The following is a 16,463-nucleotide window of genomic DNA, read 5'->3' on the forward strand; positions in this document are numbered from 1 at the left end:
CTGACATTTTGCATAACTGTGACTATGAGTTTCAATCTATTCTCCATTAGATTTTTAATTTGGGCCATCCCCTCTTCCTGACACTTACATTTCCCATTTCCCCAGCAACCACCCTCCACATTGCTCATATTCTTCCCGAAGAGCCGCCACAGAGAGACCATTACAGCATTAAAATAGAATGCAAAGATTCTGACATCTGCAGTAGCGCAACACAATATGGGTGTGACAGTCTGAAGCTCCCTGTGGTAAAGACACTCAGGGATAAGGAAAGGAAAAGCATAGAGCTCTACACCTGTTCTTAATATGGGATAAGACTATAGTGGATAGACAGACAGGAGCCATATACTGCTTTTAAGTACCTAAAAAGCATAAGAACACATATAAGCACACATACCAATTCTCTGTTTTTTATTTACTCGTAGGGCTGTAAGCAGTTCCTCAAAAGGAGTACACAGTCCCAAGTTTTGCACAGAATAGTGTTTTGCAGCCAGAGCAAAGGCTTCCACACTCAACAGCTTCTGAGAATTTTCACAAAATATTTTGGGGAGATCAATAAAACCTAAAAAGAAATCCGATAGAGAGGAAAGATTAGCAATAGTTAATATCTAAACTGTCTGATATTTTAAAACAGCAAATGAACAATTAGGACTTTACAGCAACTTATGGTATTTTAACTTTCAATCTTGGCACTATTTCTAACAGCTTCTTTTCATTTGTTACTTAAACTGTCAGCCAATACAAGAAAAATGCATTTCCTCCAATCGTGTCTTTTAAAATCAAATTAAAATCTGGTCTTTGCATTTTTCAGGAGCAATAGCAAAAGTTTTAACTAAAAAAAGAAACATTTAATTTATGAACTGTCTTCTCTGACCTAAAATTGTGCATTTTCAAGTGCCAGTCTTTGCAATGCTATTTTTCCTTCTTCCTGTTGAGCAGTATTGTAGTCTTATTCTTCTATGCCATTGCTAAGGTACGTCAAGTTGGTTTCTGAGTTTTTTTTTTTTTATTCCAATTTGTTCATAGCAATTCATAAAACCTTAATGAATAAAGCAGTCTAAGTAAGCCCATTCATAAAAAAGGCATATTTTTAAAAAGTACATCCAAGCGTAAACAAAATAAACGCAAGCTCACAAGACCAATAAATCCAGTTGTTATACAGGTTTGCTACGCATTAATTTTTAGGAAGCATACAATCTAGGGAACAAATCCAAATAAATGTTATAATGTATATGCTATGACATCTTGTCTACTAAAAATCCACTTAAAGGAAACTGTTGCTATCTCTACAAAGAATGTAACCAATACCTCAAATTCTAAATAAAACTATATGCTTCTGCATATATGCTTTTTTTTTAAACTAATATCTCTGAAGCTGGTGGTATAATGTGTCCTAAATTTACTATTATATAGAAAAGAGATGTGTGACTTCAACTTTTTAATCAATTCAATAGAAAATAAAAGCACAAGGTTACCATGGTGAATTTATTTAATATAGATTTGGGGACATTTTACAAGCTGAATTTACTAATGCAGCCAAAAGTAATAAAATCTACATAAAAATATTTAGGCATCATGAAGGGGGGAAACTCAGTTAAAATTAAGTGAGACTTTAGGTTCAAGAGCAGTCTCAAAATCGCCAGGTTCCAGGGGAGCAGTTTCTTAGAGTGTGACAGAATAAGAGCATTAAAACTCAGTGAGCAGAGGAGCCATTGTCAGTTAGAGGGCATGTTGCCAACAGAAAGAAACATGATGTTACTAATGGAGAAGTGAATGCTTGAATCACCCTAGCTATCCTACTGAAAATTCTTGAAAAAAATTCCAATCTGACCTGAACTAAATGGTATTAATTTGCTTTTAATTACAAGCATACAGAAATTTGGGGTATTGAATGCCTAAGTTAAAATGGTACCATGTTTTCAACAAGAGTGAATTTTTAAATGATTATATATTCTGATTCAATTTTGTAGTTTATGTTTTTAGAGTTAAAATCAGCTTATTCGGTCCAGAGTTCCACAATTCTTATTATTTTTTAATCACAGAAGTAGAGCTGAGGCTTTTTTCTTTTTTAGTGATTCAGTCTGTAATAGCCACAATTTGCTGCTTTTAGAGATTCATAGAAAACGAGAAGAAACACTGATCTTTACTTTCTTCCCTGACCCAGCATATGAGAAGGTTATAGGGCAATGCCAAAGTCTAGGTCCTCACCATGCCCCATGTCTTGGTGACTGGGTGTCTGTATAATCAGTTTGTGACTGGCAGCTGGTAGCAGAGATGCTGCAGTGCTGCTGAGCTTCAGTTCCTTCTTAGTTGGTTGCAAATATTCTTCCCCACAGGAGAACTGCATTTTTAAAATCTGCTGCCTGCTACGCCTGCATATTCTGTGGCTGGACTGTTTGGCATATAACTCCCTCTCTCCTAGAAGTTCCTGATCTTCCTTCTTGTCTGCTGCTTTTGTTTTATTTGTGCAGCCTACAGTGTTATCCCACCACGGTCTCATGTTAAGTGAGGCTACTAGACTCACTAGCTGGAGAGCAGTGAGCTGGCTCAGCAGATGAAGGTGCCCGCTGCACACCCGACAGCAAGAGTCCACCCTCAGGACCCATGTGGTGGAAGGCTAGAGCGGACTCCTGCAAGTTGTTCTCTGACTTCCACAGACTCACCAAGGTATGTCATGCAGGCATCCACACTAACAAATCATGCTTATATCAGACATACACATAACAATAAATAAAAATAGGATTTAAAAAATAGTAACACAGGGAATAAGATGGAAAAGAGGCAGGAGAGGATATTTTCAATAAACATAACACCAAGACACCTCTAACCTGCTTTTAATTTTTCTACCAGATACCAATGTAGACAGGAAAACACAAAAGCCAAACACACAGACTGTAAGAAAATTAGAAAGAAAAATGCAGTTTTAAAACTAGTAAGTATCAAACCTACTTACCTGTTATCACAGTTGAATGTCTTATAAGACTCTAAGGAAAATGAGCTCCGTCAGGTTTCACAATAACTCACTGCCCCATTGCTAGGAGGCACTAAATGCTCAATATCACATCCCAGGCATGACATTACATATTTTACCTGGCATGTGTGCGAGTTCATTGTTGTTCTCACCTCACTTGGAGGTCTAAGAATTGACAAGACTAAGTGATTCCAATGTGTGCACACTAAGTATCAGGGCAACTAAACCATGCAGTCTAACTTTACACTTTGGTCTTAATGCCTATGTTCCATTAGCACGGCACAGCAAACAAAATAATAGTGGGCATTAAAGGGCCTGACTATCAGAATCAGGTGTGGCAACTTGTCTGGCAGAGATAGATTGACAGTAGTATGTTAAGATATTACACACTTGCTTATTTTGTAAACACTTTCTTTACTCCTCCTAATGTCTCCTCTCCCTATCCTCTAAAAGTGATGTTGGTTCCAGAAATTAAAATGTAATTTGGATATATGAAATAATTAGTGTCTCTGAAAAGAAAGTAAAATGTTTGTATAAGATTTCCTGTGGTATCTACTAGAAACAAAGCATTACTACTGTTCCCTGTTCAGTTGTAAAGCAAAAGTACTCCTCTGCGGACAGCATGAATGAATGGATGATGGATGGATGGATGCATGCATGAACGACAGCATATTTCAATGCACTTACTATGGTAGCATCATCAACTACGAATTCTCCTAAGCCTCCGTAGTGGTTGTAATCACTGAGGCCACTACAAGGACTTCAATGCACCACTGAGCCTGTTAGGGAAGCATAAAACCTCATTTCAGCTGAATGCTTACAATCTTAGGGTGAGACAAGAGTGATTTAGAGCACACAGAATACGGTATAAGATGCAAATATATACTAAAGTTACAGAACATAACTTTGTTTTAGGGGTTGCAGAAACTGTTAATCACACAGCCAATGGACCAGAATTTCAAGAAGATACTGACAATAGTACCTTCCTGATAATTATTTTCACAAAGATATAAAAACATTTTGCATTTATTTCTACAAATATTCTTATTCCAGACACATCTTTTTCTTTTCCAACTTCCTGTGTTGATCAATAGCATTTTATTCACTATTAAAGTTAAACATCTTTATAGTCTCTTTCATGTACTGTGTGCCTTTAATTCATGTCCAGCGAACCATCTCTCCTCATGTAAAATTATATTTCATCTGGAAACCCTCCCATCCCTGCGATGGCTCAATCACCATTAATTCCAGCACTACCACAAACACATGATGGTAGTTTCCTTTCGGATAAAAAGCACAATGTTCCCCAAGTGTTGGATGAAAGGAGCATGTTTTTCTAAAAAGAAAATTTTTATCCCATGGGAAATTAATTAATTAATTAATTAATTAATTAATTAATTTATTTATTCACTCCCACCCCTTCCCCCACCCCAGACAGGGTTTCTCTGTGTAGGCTTCGCTGTCCTGGGCTCACTTTGTAGACCAGGTTGTCCTTGAACTCACAGAGATCCTCCTGCCTCTGCCTCCCTGAGTGCTGTGATTACAGGTGTGTGCCACCACACCCAACTTATCCCATGAAAATTTAATGGAACTTTTTAAGGCTTTGGCTTCTGCAATAGATGACTGTGCAGTTAATTGTTAATTAATAGCTAAATATTAAGTCTGTCTAGTAACCATTCAAAATTAAAAGATGGGTTGTGCTAAATTCCACGAACTTTGCATCTAATCATCACACTGCAATGTACCCAGGAAACAAATACAATAGATACTGTTACTTTTACATGATTACATGATCCAATTATGTGCTAGAATTTTTTTTTCCTACACAATTCTAGCTTAATATACAGTTGCATATAATATGAAAAAAAAATACAGGCAAACTATGCTCTTGCATGAAGTAATACATATTAAGAAGGACTGACATTCAGGTCCTTACCATACCAATATTAACACCACAATGAATATATAAATACAGTTAATCATTCCAAAAGCATTTTTACATGAAAGTACAATTCTTGTAAAATAAAATTAAATTTAAATCTGGAAAAATTAACCATATTTTAATTTAAACATTCCTTACATAGCTATATTTGTGTTGTTCACAAATATATTATACAATGATACAAATTTAGAAATGCATTTGGTACATTAAAAACAGATAAAAAGCAAAGTAATTCAAGGGTATATACTACTATTAAATAGTAGTTGTGGAAGACTGCATCACTTCCCACTAAAATAGCGTGAAGACCCTCAAAAACACAGTACAATAGAGATAAAGAACAGGGTTAGGGAGAAAGTTCAGTGGGTCAAATGCTTGCCAACTAATTATGAGGAACACAAATAGGATCCCAAAACTCATGTGAAAGACATGAATACAGTGCCCCTCATTTACTTTCCACTGTGGTAATAAAGACCATGACCAAAAGCAACTTGGGGAAGAAAGGTTTACTTGGCTTATATGTCCCAGTCCCAGTCCAACATGAAGGGAAACCAAGGCAGGAACTCTAGTATAGCAGGTTCCTGAAGGCAGAAACTGAAGCAGAGACCATAGAGGAATACAGCTCCCTAGCTTGCTCTCCATGGCTCCATCAGCCTGCTTTTTATCCAACCAACAATCTACTACCTGCCCAAGGGTAGCACTGCCCACAGTGGGCTGGGCTTTCCCATATCAATTACTGAATAAAGAAAAACATCCCGACAGACTTACCTACAAACCAGTCTGATGGGAGCACATCTCAATCTTCCCAAATAATTCTAGTTTGTATCAAGCTGACAGAACTAACCAGTATGCTCCCTATAATTCCAGCTTGTGGTAGGTAAGGAAAGGCAATCCTTGGAGGAGCTGGCTAGGCAGACAAGCTCCAGGTTCAACATGAGATCCTCTCTCACTATTTAATGTGGAGAACAGTCAAGAAAGACACTAGACATAAACCTGAGGTCTTAACAACACATGCAGATGCATCTTTCACAGAAGTGTACACACACACACACACACACACATACTATACACAAACATAAAAACAGATGCCAAAACTTTTTTGGTGAGGAACAGCTTGACTGTGGGGGCAAAGAACATGAATTTTATTCAATAAAATTTGAGAGATCAACTAGCAAGCAAAATAACAACTAAGATACACCTGTGTTTATGTTGTAAAAATAAAAATACCCCAAGGAGCTATTGGCAGTTGATTGTTGCTGGGAGAGCAGGACACATTTTCCTTGGTGGTTTAGCCAATGGCAAGCTGCCCAGGCTCTGGTAAGCTACTTTACATCCATACTTACCCAAGCAACCCTAACCAAACTCAGTATCTCTCTCTCTCTCTCTCTCTCACACACACACACACACACACACACACACACACACACACACACACACAAGACTCAGGAGAGGTAGAGCACAAAAAAGAAAAAGAATACACACGCATGTAGCAATAGTACATAAGGTAATGAAATGCCATCAAGTAGAGACAAAGTTAAACACACATGAAAGTCTTGCTCTGCCCTTCAAGGTCGTTTCCCTGTATTTTCTTTGTTTTGTTTTGTTTTGTTTTGTTTTTTGAAAGCTAACATTAGTCATTAATTCAACAAATACTTATGGAGCACTTAATACATGCCAGATATTTTCTCACATGTTGGAATCCACCCGTTTTTAAGGCAATTATGGTTCCTGTTTTTTACAAGTTCACATACCAAATTATCAAATCAGAATATTATGAGAGCAAACTGAAGGGGTGCCTAAGTTTCCAACAACCAAAAACGATTTGAAAGAAAACAAGATTCATTAAGTTCTATCATTAAAAACACTCTTATCCGCGCGGCACTTGGCATTTAGAGAATGCTTCAGGGATGAAGTCCGCTAACTCTGACAACCCTGGAAAGCCTGGAAGCAATGCAGAAGCAAAATCCGATGGCTGCTATTCCCAAACTTGGTAAATCCAAGTTTCTTGAGGGCATGTAACTCCAGAGACTAGAAAACTTCATGGCCCATAACTGTCACTGAAAATACACAGTTTTAAAACGGACTAGCGAGTATTCAAGACTTTCACTGTCACCATCCTTATCCAAGGTACAATCTTCCTTCCAGAAACAGGCTCCTATCTGGTCTCCCAGGCTCACCTCAACAATGTATTTGTCACCATACAATCTTTCCTGTGTTTTTTAAACTAAATCTCCGAAACATTAAGTGGATGCACGTCTCTTCCCTGTTTCTTGCCGACCTTAAATCGTGGAACTCCACCAGCACCCAAAGGGGACCCCGCCCACTGGGCGACCGGGATCCCTCTCTCCACTATCTCCCACGCACGGCCCACGTCAAGTCCCTGCCACCTCCTCCGAGTTCCACCAGGGGGCGCACCGACAGCCGCCCCGCGCGGACGCCATTCACCTGATCCCGACTCGGCTTCTCTCGGGGGAAGCGCCTCACGCGGCCCGGCCTCGGCCGCCGACTTCCTCAGCGCCGCCAGCACGCTCGCCGGGGGCAAGTCGACCAGCTCCTGCCAGAGCGATTCGGTGTAGAAGTCCACCGTGTGCGCGCTGGAAATGGGCAGGGCGCCCCGCAGGAAGCGCAGCAAGCCCCGTAACTTAGCGTGCAGCGTGGGCAGGTCCGGGGTCCCGGGGAGAGGGCCGGCCGCCGCCATGACGCTCGCCCTCCGGGGCTGCAGGTGGCGCCAACATGGCCGCGCGACGCCTCTCTCTTCCGGGAAGCTGCACGGGCCGAAGCAGTCGAACTCCGAGCATGCGCTCACTGGGCGGTGGATTGCTCCAGGCTGGTGACGTATTACGTCGGCGTCCACTGTGGTTCTGCCATCCCAGCCGGCGCAAGATGGCGCCGGGGAGGCCGACATCGAGGTGGAGCGCCGGAGGATTGGCGGCGCCTGGGGAAGGGACGCCTCAGGTCGGATTGGGGAAGCAGAATGGGAAACGCAGGACCTGGCGCCCTAACCACCATCAGGCCTTCCTGGGGAGCGTGCGCGAGGGTATGTAAGGAGACAGGCGTGGAGGAGTCCTGAGGCCCGCGGCGTCCGAGGGGGCAGGATGGGTCCCAGCTTGGAAAAACGCTCGTAGACTCGATCCGGCTGGCGTTCGGGGAAAGCATTCCTAAGCCCGCCGAACCTGTGGGCTTCTCCGTCCTTTGCATGGGAAAACGGGACGGTGCTGTGAACTTAAAGTCGGTTAACGTAGCTCTTTTCTCTAACAGGAAGCAGGGAGTGTCTAGGGGTCCGTATGTCTTATGAGTCAGAGACGTATTTGTGTTTGTATTACAGGAAAACAAAGAGAAAAGATGGAGTTAAAAACACACTGGCGCAAAGCCCTGATTAAAAAACAAAACAAACAACAAAAACCCCACCGAAATAGCCCTCCCGATTCATAATTTTATCTTCCTTAGGTTTGTTGTATTGTCTTAGTAAGACCTGTCATCGCAAGTATTTTGTTCGAGCTAATAATAACTGTTAAACTGTTAAATAGGTGTTCAAAAAATTGTACAGGATCCCCATTTTGTTGTTTGGTGTTTTATTTTGGAAAAATAAATGATTAGTAAATTTCTCCAACAGAAAAGTAATAGATTTGCCCACCTATTTTTATGTATTTACTGAAGACCTGGGTGATGTTTCATATGACGTAGAGAAATTTTAATTTGTGAATACGATTATAAATTCAAGCTGAAAAGTCAAGTTTAGTTTACTGTTTAGTTGTACTTTGAAGTTTTTATGTGGTGTCTGACAAATGTTAGCCTTATATTCATGTAAAGGGCCAACTTGCTACTCAGTGCATCATTAAATGTGTTGCATGACCGAATCTTTAAAGCAAAGCCAAGTAATTCTATCATTTGACTATAATGTAAAAGGAAAAAAAAAAAAAAAAAAACCCTTTATTTCAAGTAGCTTAATTTTTCATTTTCTGTTAAAGTAATTGTGACTGAAATCCTTCAACGTTAGGACAAGGTTTTGCATTTCGGAGAAAATTGAAGATCCAGCAAAGTTACAAGAAACTGCTGTGGAAGGTAAAGAAGGCACCAGTATCCCAGGAATCCCAGTTCACAGATCACTACCCAGACCATCTGAAACACCTCTATCTAGCTGAAGAAGAGAGACTCAGGAAACAGCAAAGAAGGGTTGGCCAGCCTTTGTCAGAAGAACAAGCTGACCAGACTTTGTCTGAAGAAGGGGACAACACTGAACATACTCTGTCAGAAGAACAGTCTAGTGTTTACCAGCCTCAGCCAGAACAGCTGAGTACAGTAAAGTATGCACTTTCTTCTTTTGAAACTCTTCTCTTTAAATGTAAATAATATTTTATAAAAGATATAGAGCAACCTGTGTAAGAATTAGATTTTTTTTAATACATTTTTTTAAGTTATGTAATAATATTTTCATGGAATTTTCCTTCTTAGTGTTTGTAAAAATATAGTATAGTTTGGAGGCCCTTTTCTAGTTACTCACTTTAGCTCCCAAATAAGTGAGACAAGACCTCTTAGGTTTATTCAACAAGCTTTAAGAACTGGGTACTAGAACAGGGCAGATACTCATCTAATCTAACCCTCCATGCTAGTCTGTCTACTTCCCAGCCACATGCTCGGAATTACTTGCCACATTGGTCCTGCCTGGGCTGGATCTGCTTCAACAGGTCCGTCCTCGTGGCCAGCTCTTCATGGCTACATCTTTTCTCTCCCTCTTCTTCCTTCTTTTTCTCTCTTCTGCCTTCTCTCTCTGTCTCATGGTTCCTATACAAGACTCCCACACTGGATCAGAAGTCTAGCCTTTTTATCTTCTCTGCCAAGTCATTAACTCTCAGCTTCTTTACTAACCAATCAGAGAAAACTGGGGAGCAATGTTTATACCACATTGACACAGGAAATTCTTCGTAGAAATGGCAATGCCCATGTTAGGACTGTAACCAGATCCTGGGGCACAGATTAATCCCCAACAAGTGTTGAGTGACTGGAATAGGCTAGTTAAGTATAGATGATAAAAATATGAAAGGAGAATTAGGAGATCTGAGTTTTGAATTGCATCCTGGCAAGAGCAAGTAACTTAATTGGACCACCATAATTAAGCCCTTATTAATATGTATGTCTGCGTGTGTATCTGTGTGTGATTCTTAAATTTTTTAGGCTGTGCTTGATCTATATTTGTAAGCTCAACATTTGAGAAGCAGAGCCCTGACAACTACAAGTTGCAGGTCAGCAGGGGCAACATAACCACATACTAGAAAAATAATGCAAGTGTGTAGTCATTGGCTTTTTGGGTTATAGAGCCAGACCTTACATGTTGGTTACCAGTGTCCTCTGTGATGGGAAGGATAGTATAAAAGTATTTGAGAGCCACTTTGTGCACCATGTTGTACAGCCTCCAACTGGTTCATCTTCTCAAGTAAATGATGTTCCTCAAGTATTATTACATTTCATGACATTTTGTCATGTTAAATTATATCAGGCATTTTAAAAACGTGTTTGATGTTTGGTTAATTTATAAATGCTAACTGTTAAATGCATTTTAATTTGCATTTTCTGCAAATAGTACAGGAAATAAGTTGTAATTAACAAAAAACAAGTGAGGCATAGTTCTATATGCCTGTAGTCTCTCAGAAGGCTGAAGCTGGAAGACTGCTGTTAATTTACAGCTAGCTTTATGCTACATAGTCAGATTCCATCTTGTGAAACAATGAAATATTTAAATATGCTGAACATGTAGGCTTTTTCCTGGATGAATGGTAGCTCATCCCTGTTAGTCCCTGTACTGAGGAGGCTTAGTACAGGAAGATTTCACAGTTTGAGGCTAAGCTGGACTAGATGGTCTGTTTCAAGCCATCTTATACTACTTCACAAGATCCTGTCTTTGGTTTTATAGGAGCCAATTTATAAAACTTGTCTACACACAATTCAAGCAAAATTACGCTAACATGTAAACAGCAAGGCATCACTTTGTATCTTAACTTTTTTTTTTCCCAGTAAAATTTCGTCTTTTAAAGCTGGGGCAGTGATTGCATGCATAAGACATATGCAAGATCAAGCCAGACAAAATCCTAGCATGGACTGGAGAGGGAGTCACAAAGTCCCATACTTAACTTAAGAGGTGTTGGCAATTGATGGCTGGGAGAGTGGGGGAAGTTAGTCTTCTTCAGAGATACTGGCCTGAGAGCCTACTCATACTCCAGTAGATGGCCCCACACCTACGCAGGTACACATACTAACAGCAGTAAGTGGACTCAGTGAGTTAAGTAAAAATACAGAAGAAGCACATGAAGTTAGTAGGGAAAAGTGGTATAGAGGACTAAAGGATGGGGAAGGAGTTGGAGAGGAAGAATTGGCGGATACATTTGATGAAAAATATGTAAATATAATTCAATTTTTTATAATAAAATTGAGCATTGTGTTGCAAATAAGAACAAAGTATATAGTTGGGCATAAAGGCAGATATGGAGCGTTGTCATGTTTTATTTTCAGGAGACTCTTTTGTCATGAAATAGTAAATGAGACAGGTAGATCCTTGGAGTTCATTGGTCAGGCCCCTGGTTTGTTGAAAGACCTTGTCTCAAATAAAGTGGTGAGCAATCCACTAGTCTTCACACATATGCACAAATGCCCAAATTTACAGGAGCACTCACATGCACAAAAAGAAGTAGAAGTGAAGAATGACACTGTAACACTAACTGAAATTTTCAGAAGTAGATAGTAGAAGAAAGCAAAAATCTTATTAGATATTTTGGGCTAGGAAATCAGTAGTGTCTTGGAAGGACAGTTTGGAATGGTAGAGCAGGAATCATGTCAGAGAATGAAGGAGTGAATGGGAAATGATGGCTGTACTTTATTCTTTTTGTAGAAATTTGATAATGAAAAGTTAAGAAACAAGATTGGCTGACCAGTATGTAGACTTTGGTATTGGAAGACAGGCATTTATTTTTAACTAGGGAACTGCTGAAATACAGTACAGTTATGACATGAGAAGGTAAGACAAAGAAAAGGGAGTGTATTATTAAGTCAGATAGTAAGTAAGCTCTTACCTTTGAATTGCTCAGAGTGCTTCAAGATAGAAGATATAAAGACCATATTTGAGGATTGGTGATTAATTAGTGGTAAAGAGGATGAAACAGAGACAAGATGATGAAAGAAGTGAGATTAAAGTTTATTTATACCACAACTTTTGTTATGTACTTTACTTCATTTCCATCTATTTGTAATATTTTAGTATCTGTCCTTACTGTGCTTTCTCTGGTTAATCTAATCAGAACTATAACTATAGTTTTAATGTCTTATTTGGGTATTTTCTTTTTGTTGCTTTTTCTCTTCATGTTTCAGTTTGTATTAGTGTATTTTTGTATATAAACAGTATATTTGATACAGTTACATAATTCTGGCAAAATCATTTTTGAATGATTTAACTTACCTGTCTTTATCTTGCAAGTTCTGTGACTAGTCCAAAGAAAAAGAAAAAGAAAACTTCAAACCAAAAGGCACAAGAAGAGTATCAACAAGTACAAGCAAAGCGTGCTGCTAAGAAATTTGTAAGTTCTACTTTTTAATTTTAGGTTTATTTCTCTTCATCTTTCACTTGTATGCAAGCTTCTTAGTATTAGCAAATAGTGTTGTCTGCTTCAATGCTTATTTTATGCATTACTCAGTAGACTTATACAATATTCAGTTCTTGATTTGCTCAAACAGTATTAGTAGGCTGGTGATAAGATTCCAAAAAAGACCAAAACAACAACAACAAAACATCACTGATTGGTTAATAGTAGGAATATCTGTGATAATGTTTCTCAGACTATGACGTAAGAACTAGGATCTTTAACAAATTCCTTGAAATAATCCTCTGTGCTGTAAGTTTCAGGACTTGAGACCTAGGAAATATTGATGATTTTATAATTTTACACTGCAGTAAAAGTCAAAGGGGATGTATTGGAATAGAATAGAAACGAAGCTGTTTTCTCTGTTTATCTCCCCAAGAATTTACTTTTGCCCTTTACTTAATCTGTGACCTTAAAAACCACAACTATGCACAGTAGTAATGATCAGTTATAAGGATTGGAACTTACATTTTTGTTGGTTTGTTTTGTACTAAAGCTTAATTAATCTCTCAGGGTTTCATCATAACATCCGAAAGACAGTACTGGTAAAATTGTGTTTATACTCATTAGAATATGAGTAGTTAAGGAAATTTGGAGTTTAATATCTAAAGTGCTTACGATTATTCTTCAACTGATGACAGGCAGAGATGATCTCTAATGTTAATACAAAAGCCAGTGGCATTTTACCCCTGAGATCAAATTTTACTTAAATATAGATCCCTAATTGAGGGTAAGGATGATAAATGAGACTAATATACCATAGGGATAAACCAGGCAACCAGGCTGTGTATCAAAACTCATGAATAATTTTAAGATGTTTCTTGAGGCAAGAGTCTCATTATATGGCTCTGGCTGGCCTGGAGCTCAGATCCACCTGCTTTTGTCTCCTCCATGCTGGGGTTAAAGACATGCACTACCATACCCAGCTTCTGATCTTTGAGCACTTATTAAAGTAAATACTGCACCACATAGTTAAATCATTTTAAGTAATGTGATGAAACGTGATAACTGCTGGAGAATCTGTTTATAAAACCAAGCTCTGCCACATAGTGATCCCAGTAAATCATGAGTCCTTGTATGTAAGACCAACAAAGTAAACTATGTAAATATTTTACAAGAGTGGAATGTATTGCAGTTTCACAAATTAAAACTAAAATTCTTCGCTTATTATAATTACTTGTAGTTATAAGAAAGTATAAGTCTAATGTTTGTCTGGCATATAATCTTGAGGCCCCCTGGGCCCAAGATGAAGAACACACTTACTACAGTACAATTTCTTTTCAGCTGTCCTGTTAAAGTTAGTAAGAATGTTGGTGTGATTGTTGAATAGTGGATCTTCAGAACTACTTATCATTTTAAATTATAGTCCTCTATGCTTAGATTCGAGTCTTTATCATAGCAAGTGAGATGAGCATCATAGTTCTTAAATGGCAAAACTCATGCCTTGCAGAATGTTTTGCACTCATAGTAAGTAGGTTGTCAGCATTTTTTAAGTTAAATCTATAAATTAGTTAAATGATACTTTAAAAAAGTACAAGATACAGTTTTCTAAAAATGAACTTTTCAGGTTACTGGGATATTAGACTAGTTAACTTCTATGAAGATCCCTCTACTTCTTTAGTGGATTTAAACAGTGAAATTGCTAAATAAATATGTGACTTTTTATGTACGTACAAATGCATAAAATGCTTCCATGACTATATTATTCTCTGGTGTCTCGTATCATTATGAAAGCAAAGAGGACTTATTACTTCAGGGCTTCACATGTTAATCAATATAAAAGACAAATATTAAGGTTTGCAGAGTGATAGCAATTTCAGAGCAGCTTCTGGCCTGTATTTCCTGTTTGTGACTAATGAACATCATGTGTGTTTATGACTGCAGGAATTTGAAATGCGAAAGCAAGAGAGAGAAGAAGCTCAAAGGCGCTACAAAAAGAAGAAAATGGAAGCTTTCAAAATACTGAGCAAAAAGACTAAAAAGGGCCAGCCTAACCTGAATTTACAGATGGAGTATCTTCTTCAGAAAATACAAGAAAACAGTTAAAGTAGACATTTTGTCTTTAAGGATTAAACTCCAACTGACTGTTGTGTCCTTTTGTCTGTGTATCAGAAGCCTTCTACTAGTGAGCTAAACTTGTTGGCATCAAATGAATTGGTGAATTTTTTTTTTTATAAAAGTTTCTGTATATATTTTCTATAAAGACTCTCTTTATCATGAAGCTATTTAAAAATCTTCAGTGGAATTTGTATGGAATAAACTGTTTTGAAATAGGAGATCTGAGCTTACAGTGAATCATTTCAATGATGAGAACATATTTTTGTACAGTAATCAACCATAGTATTTAAGGGGTTAATTACTGGGTTGAATGTGCATCCTTGTATTTGTTTGGCAGTTGCACTACCAATAAACTACATTGTAGTCCCTGGGAGCTTTGAGAAGGGTTTCTGTGCAGCTTATATATCTCAGGCTGGTCTCAAACTTGTGATTCTCTTGCCTCTGCCTGGGGGTCTAGGATTTTAGACCTGCACCACCATGCCTGATAGATTAATTTTAATGATAAGAAAAGGAATCTCCTTGGAGTTTTTATTTATTAATTTTTAGGACATGGTACAGGAAAGTGGGTATTCTAGGCTACCTAAAAGTACATTAAAAGAGTTTGCACCTCCATAATAAGATAGACTTAATAAAGCAATTTGACGTCTGAATTGAGTTTCATAGAAGCATGCTCTTACATGGAAGCAGTTTTTGTATCATTTAAATGATGGTGAAAGCCCAGCCTTTCTCAGTAACAATTAAGCTCTCTATTATCTTTGGAGTGAACTTCATCACTGTGTAGTATTGTTGGTACTTTTGTGAGCTTTCTGCCTTCAGTTCCAACAGCCTTGACATTGTAAGCAAAAAGACTGAACAATAATGCTCATAAAACTGCATGCTACAGCCTTCATCCTGTGTTTAATGCAATAACAGATACTGAGGAAATACTAAACTCTTTGCATATAAAAATAATGCTTAGAAATTTGCAATATATCATTGCACTTGAACAACCCAGAAAGTCAAAATCTGATTAAGGAAGCATGCAATGATTCAATGATTTCTTTGAATTCCTTTCCTCACATCTGTATTCTAGTCTTCATCCTAAAACATGGAGGTCTGATCTATTTTAAAAATAAGTTATGAGTGAAAAACAAGATCAAGTGCTTTTTACAACATTGTTGAGAGGTCTGTGTTGAGGGCTTTTGTTTTGTTTTAGTTTTGTTTCATTTTGTTTGAATCCAGAGATGTTTTAGGGCAGAAAGTAATCAACATTAGGTTCAAGACATTAGATTCAGATTTGAGTGTGATAGAAGAACCACACTTTATTTGAAAGCTCTACCTTGAGGTCTGAATAGTAGAGATTAGCTCAGTAATGGCAGTTTATCCTTATGACACACTTACCAAAGGCGCAGCCAAAGCATCAGGGGGAGATTTAATGTAAAGAAAGTAAGGAGGCTTGGTATGCAGGCTGAGACAGAATTTAATGTCAGAGGGATTCATTGTCAGCCTAGGCCTTGTAGAGAGAGAAAAATAATATGGGTGAAGTGGTTAAGAAAAGTCTTTAAGGTTGAAAAAGCTAGAGGCAAATCAGAAGGAAAATTACAAAGAGGAAAAATGATTAAGATGTAGTACAGTATATAAAAATAGTTACTGGCAGTGGGATTGTTTCTTCTCCCTTGCTGATGTTTCCTCCCATACAAAGAAAATGTCATTATCCTCTTACTGGCTGACTTGTTCTGCCTTGGGGCAGTATTGTACTATTTAAGTTTTGAGATCATACCGGTTAGCTTAGAGTACATATAGTCTCCCATCCCAACCCATCCTTCTTGTATATATGTTTATATGTACATGGCATATGTTTGGAGGCCAACGTCATTCAAAACCTTATTTTTTG

At 38.2% G+C, this 16,463-nt stretch overlaps 2 protein-coding genes across 2 annotated transcripts in view; one reads left to right on the forward strand and one right to left on the reverse strand.

Moving 5' to 3' along the window:
- The window catches only part of Mettl25 (methyltransferase like 25), a 101,405-nt gene extending 93,800 nt beyond the window's left edge, over positions 1 to 7,605 (reverse strand). Inside the window, exons 1-2 of the mRNA XM_055627885.1 lie at positions 7,353 to 7,605; positions 395 to 559 (exon numbers count right to left, since the gene is read on the reverse strand). Of these exons, the coding sequence (XP_055483860.1) occupies positions 395 to 559; positions 7,353 to 7,605 (418 nt within the window). The remainder of the gene's footprint in view (positions 1 to 394; positions 560 to 7,352) is intronic.
- A 35-nt stretch (positions 7,606 to 7,640) lies between these two features.
- Positions 7,641 to 14,982, forward strand: Ccdc59 (coiled-coil domain containing 59). The gene is made up of 4 exons (XM_055627886.1): positions 7,641 to 7,944; positions 8,905 to 9,211; positions 12,370 to 12,469; positions 14,417 to 14,982. Exons 1-4 carry the CDS (start codon positions 7,641 to 7,643, stop codon positions 14,576 to 14,578), a joined length of 873 nt encoding a protein of 290 aa, XP_055483861.1. The 3' UTR covers positions 14,579 to 14,982.
- The last annotated feature ends 1,481 nt before the right edge of the window (positions 14,983 to 16,463 follow it).

The sequence above is a fragment of the Psammomys obesus genome, unplaced genomic scaffold (assembly GCF_907164565.1).
Source record: "Psammomys obesus unplaced genomic scaffold, mPsaObe1.curated_primary_1811, whole genome shotgun sequence".
In the NCBI taxonomy this organism is placed as follows: domain Eukaryota; kingdom Metazoa; phylum Chordata; class Mammalia; order Rodentia; family Muridae; genus Psammomys; species Psammomys obesus.

Bases quoted from the DNA above. Each gene is read 5' to 3' on its own strand.
- Ccdc59 (XM_055627886.1), top strand. From the start codon at position 7,641: ATGGCCGCGCGACGCCTCTCTCTTCCGGGAAGCTGCACGGGCCGAAGC. The intron at 7,945-8,904 runs GTATGTAAGGAG...CTTCAACGTTAG, and splicing joins CCTGGGGAGCGTGCGCGAGG to GACAAGGTTTTGCATTTCGG. The intron at 12,470-14,416 runs GTAAGTTCTACT...TTATGACTGCAG, and splicing joins AGCGTGCTGCTAAGAAATTT to GAATTTGAAATGCGAAAGCA.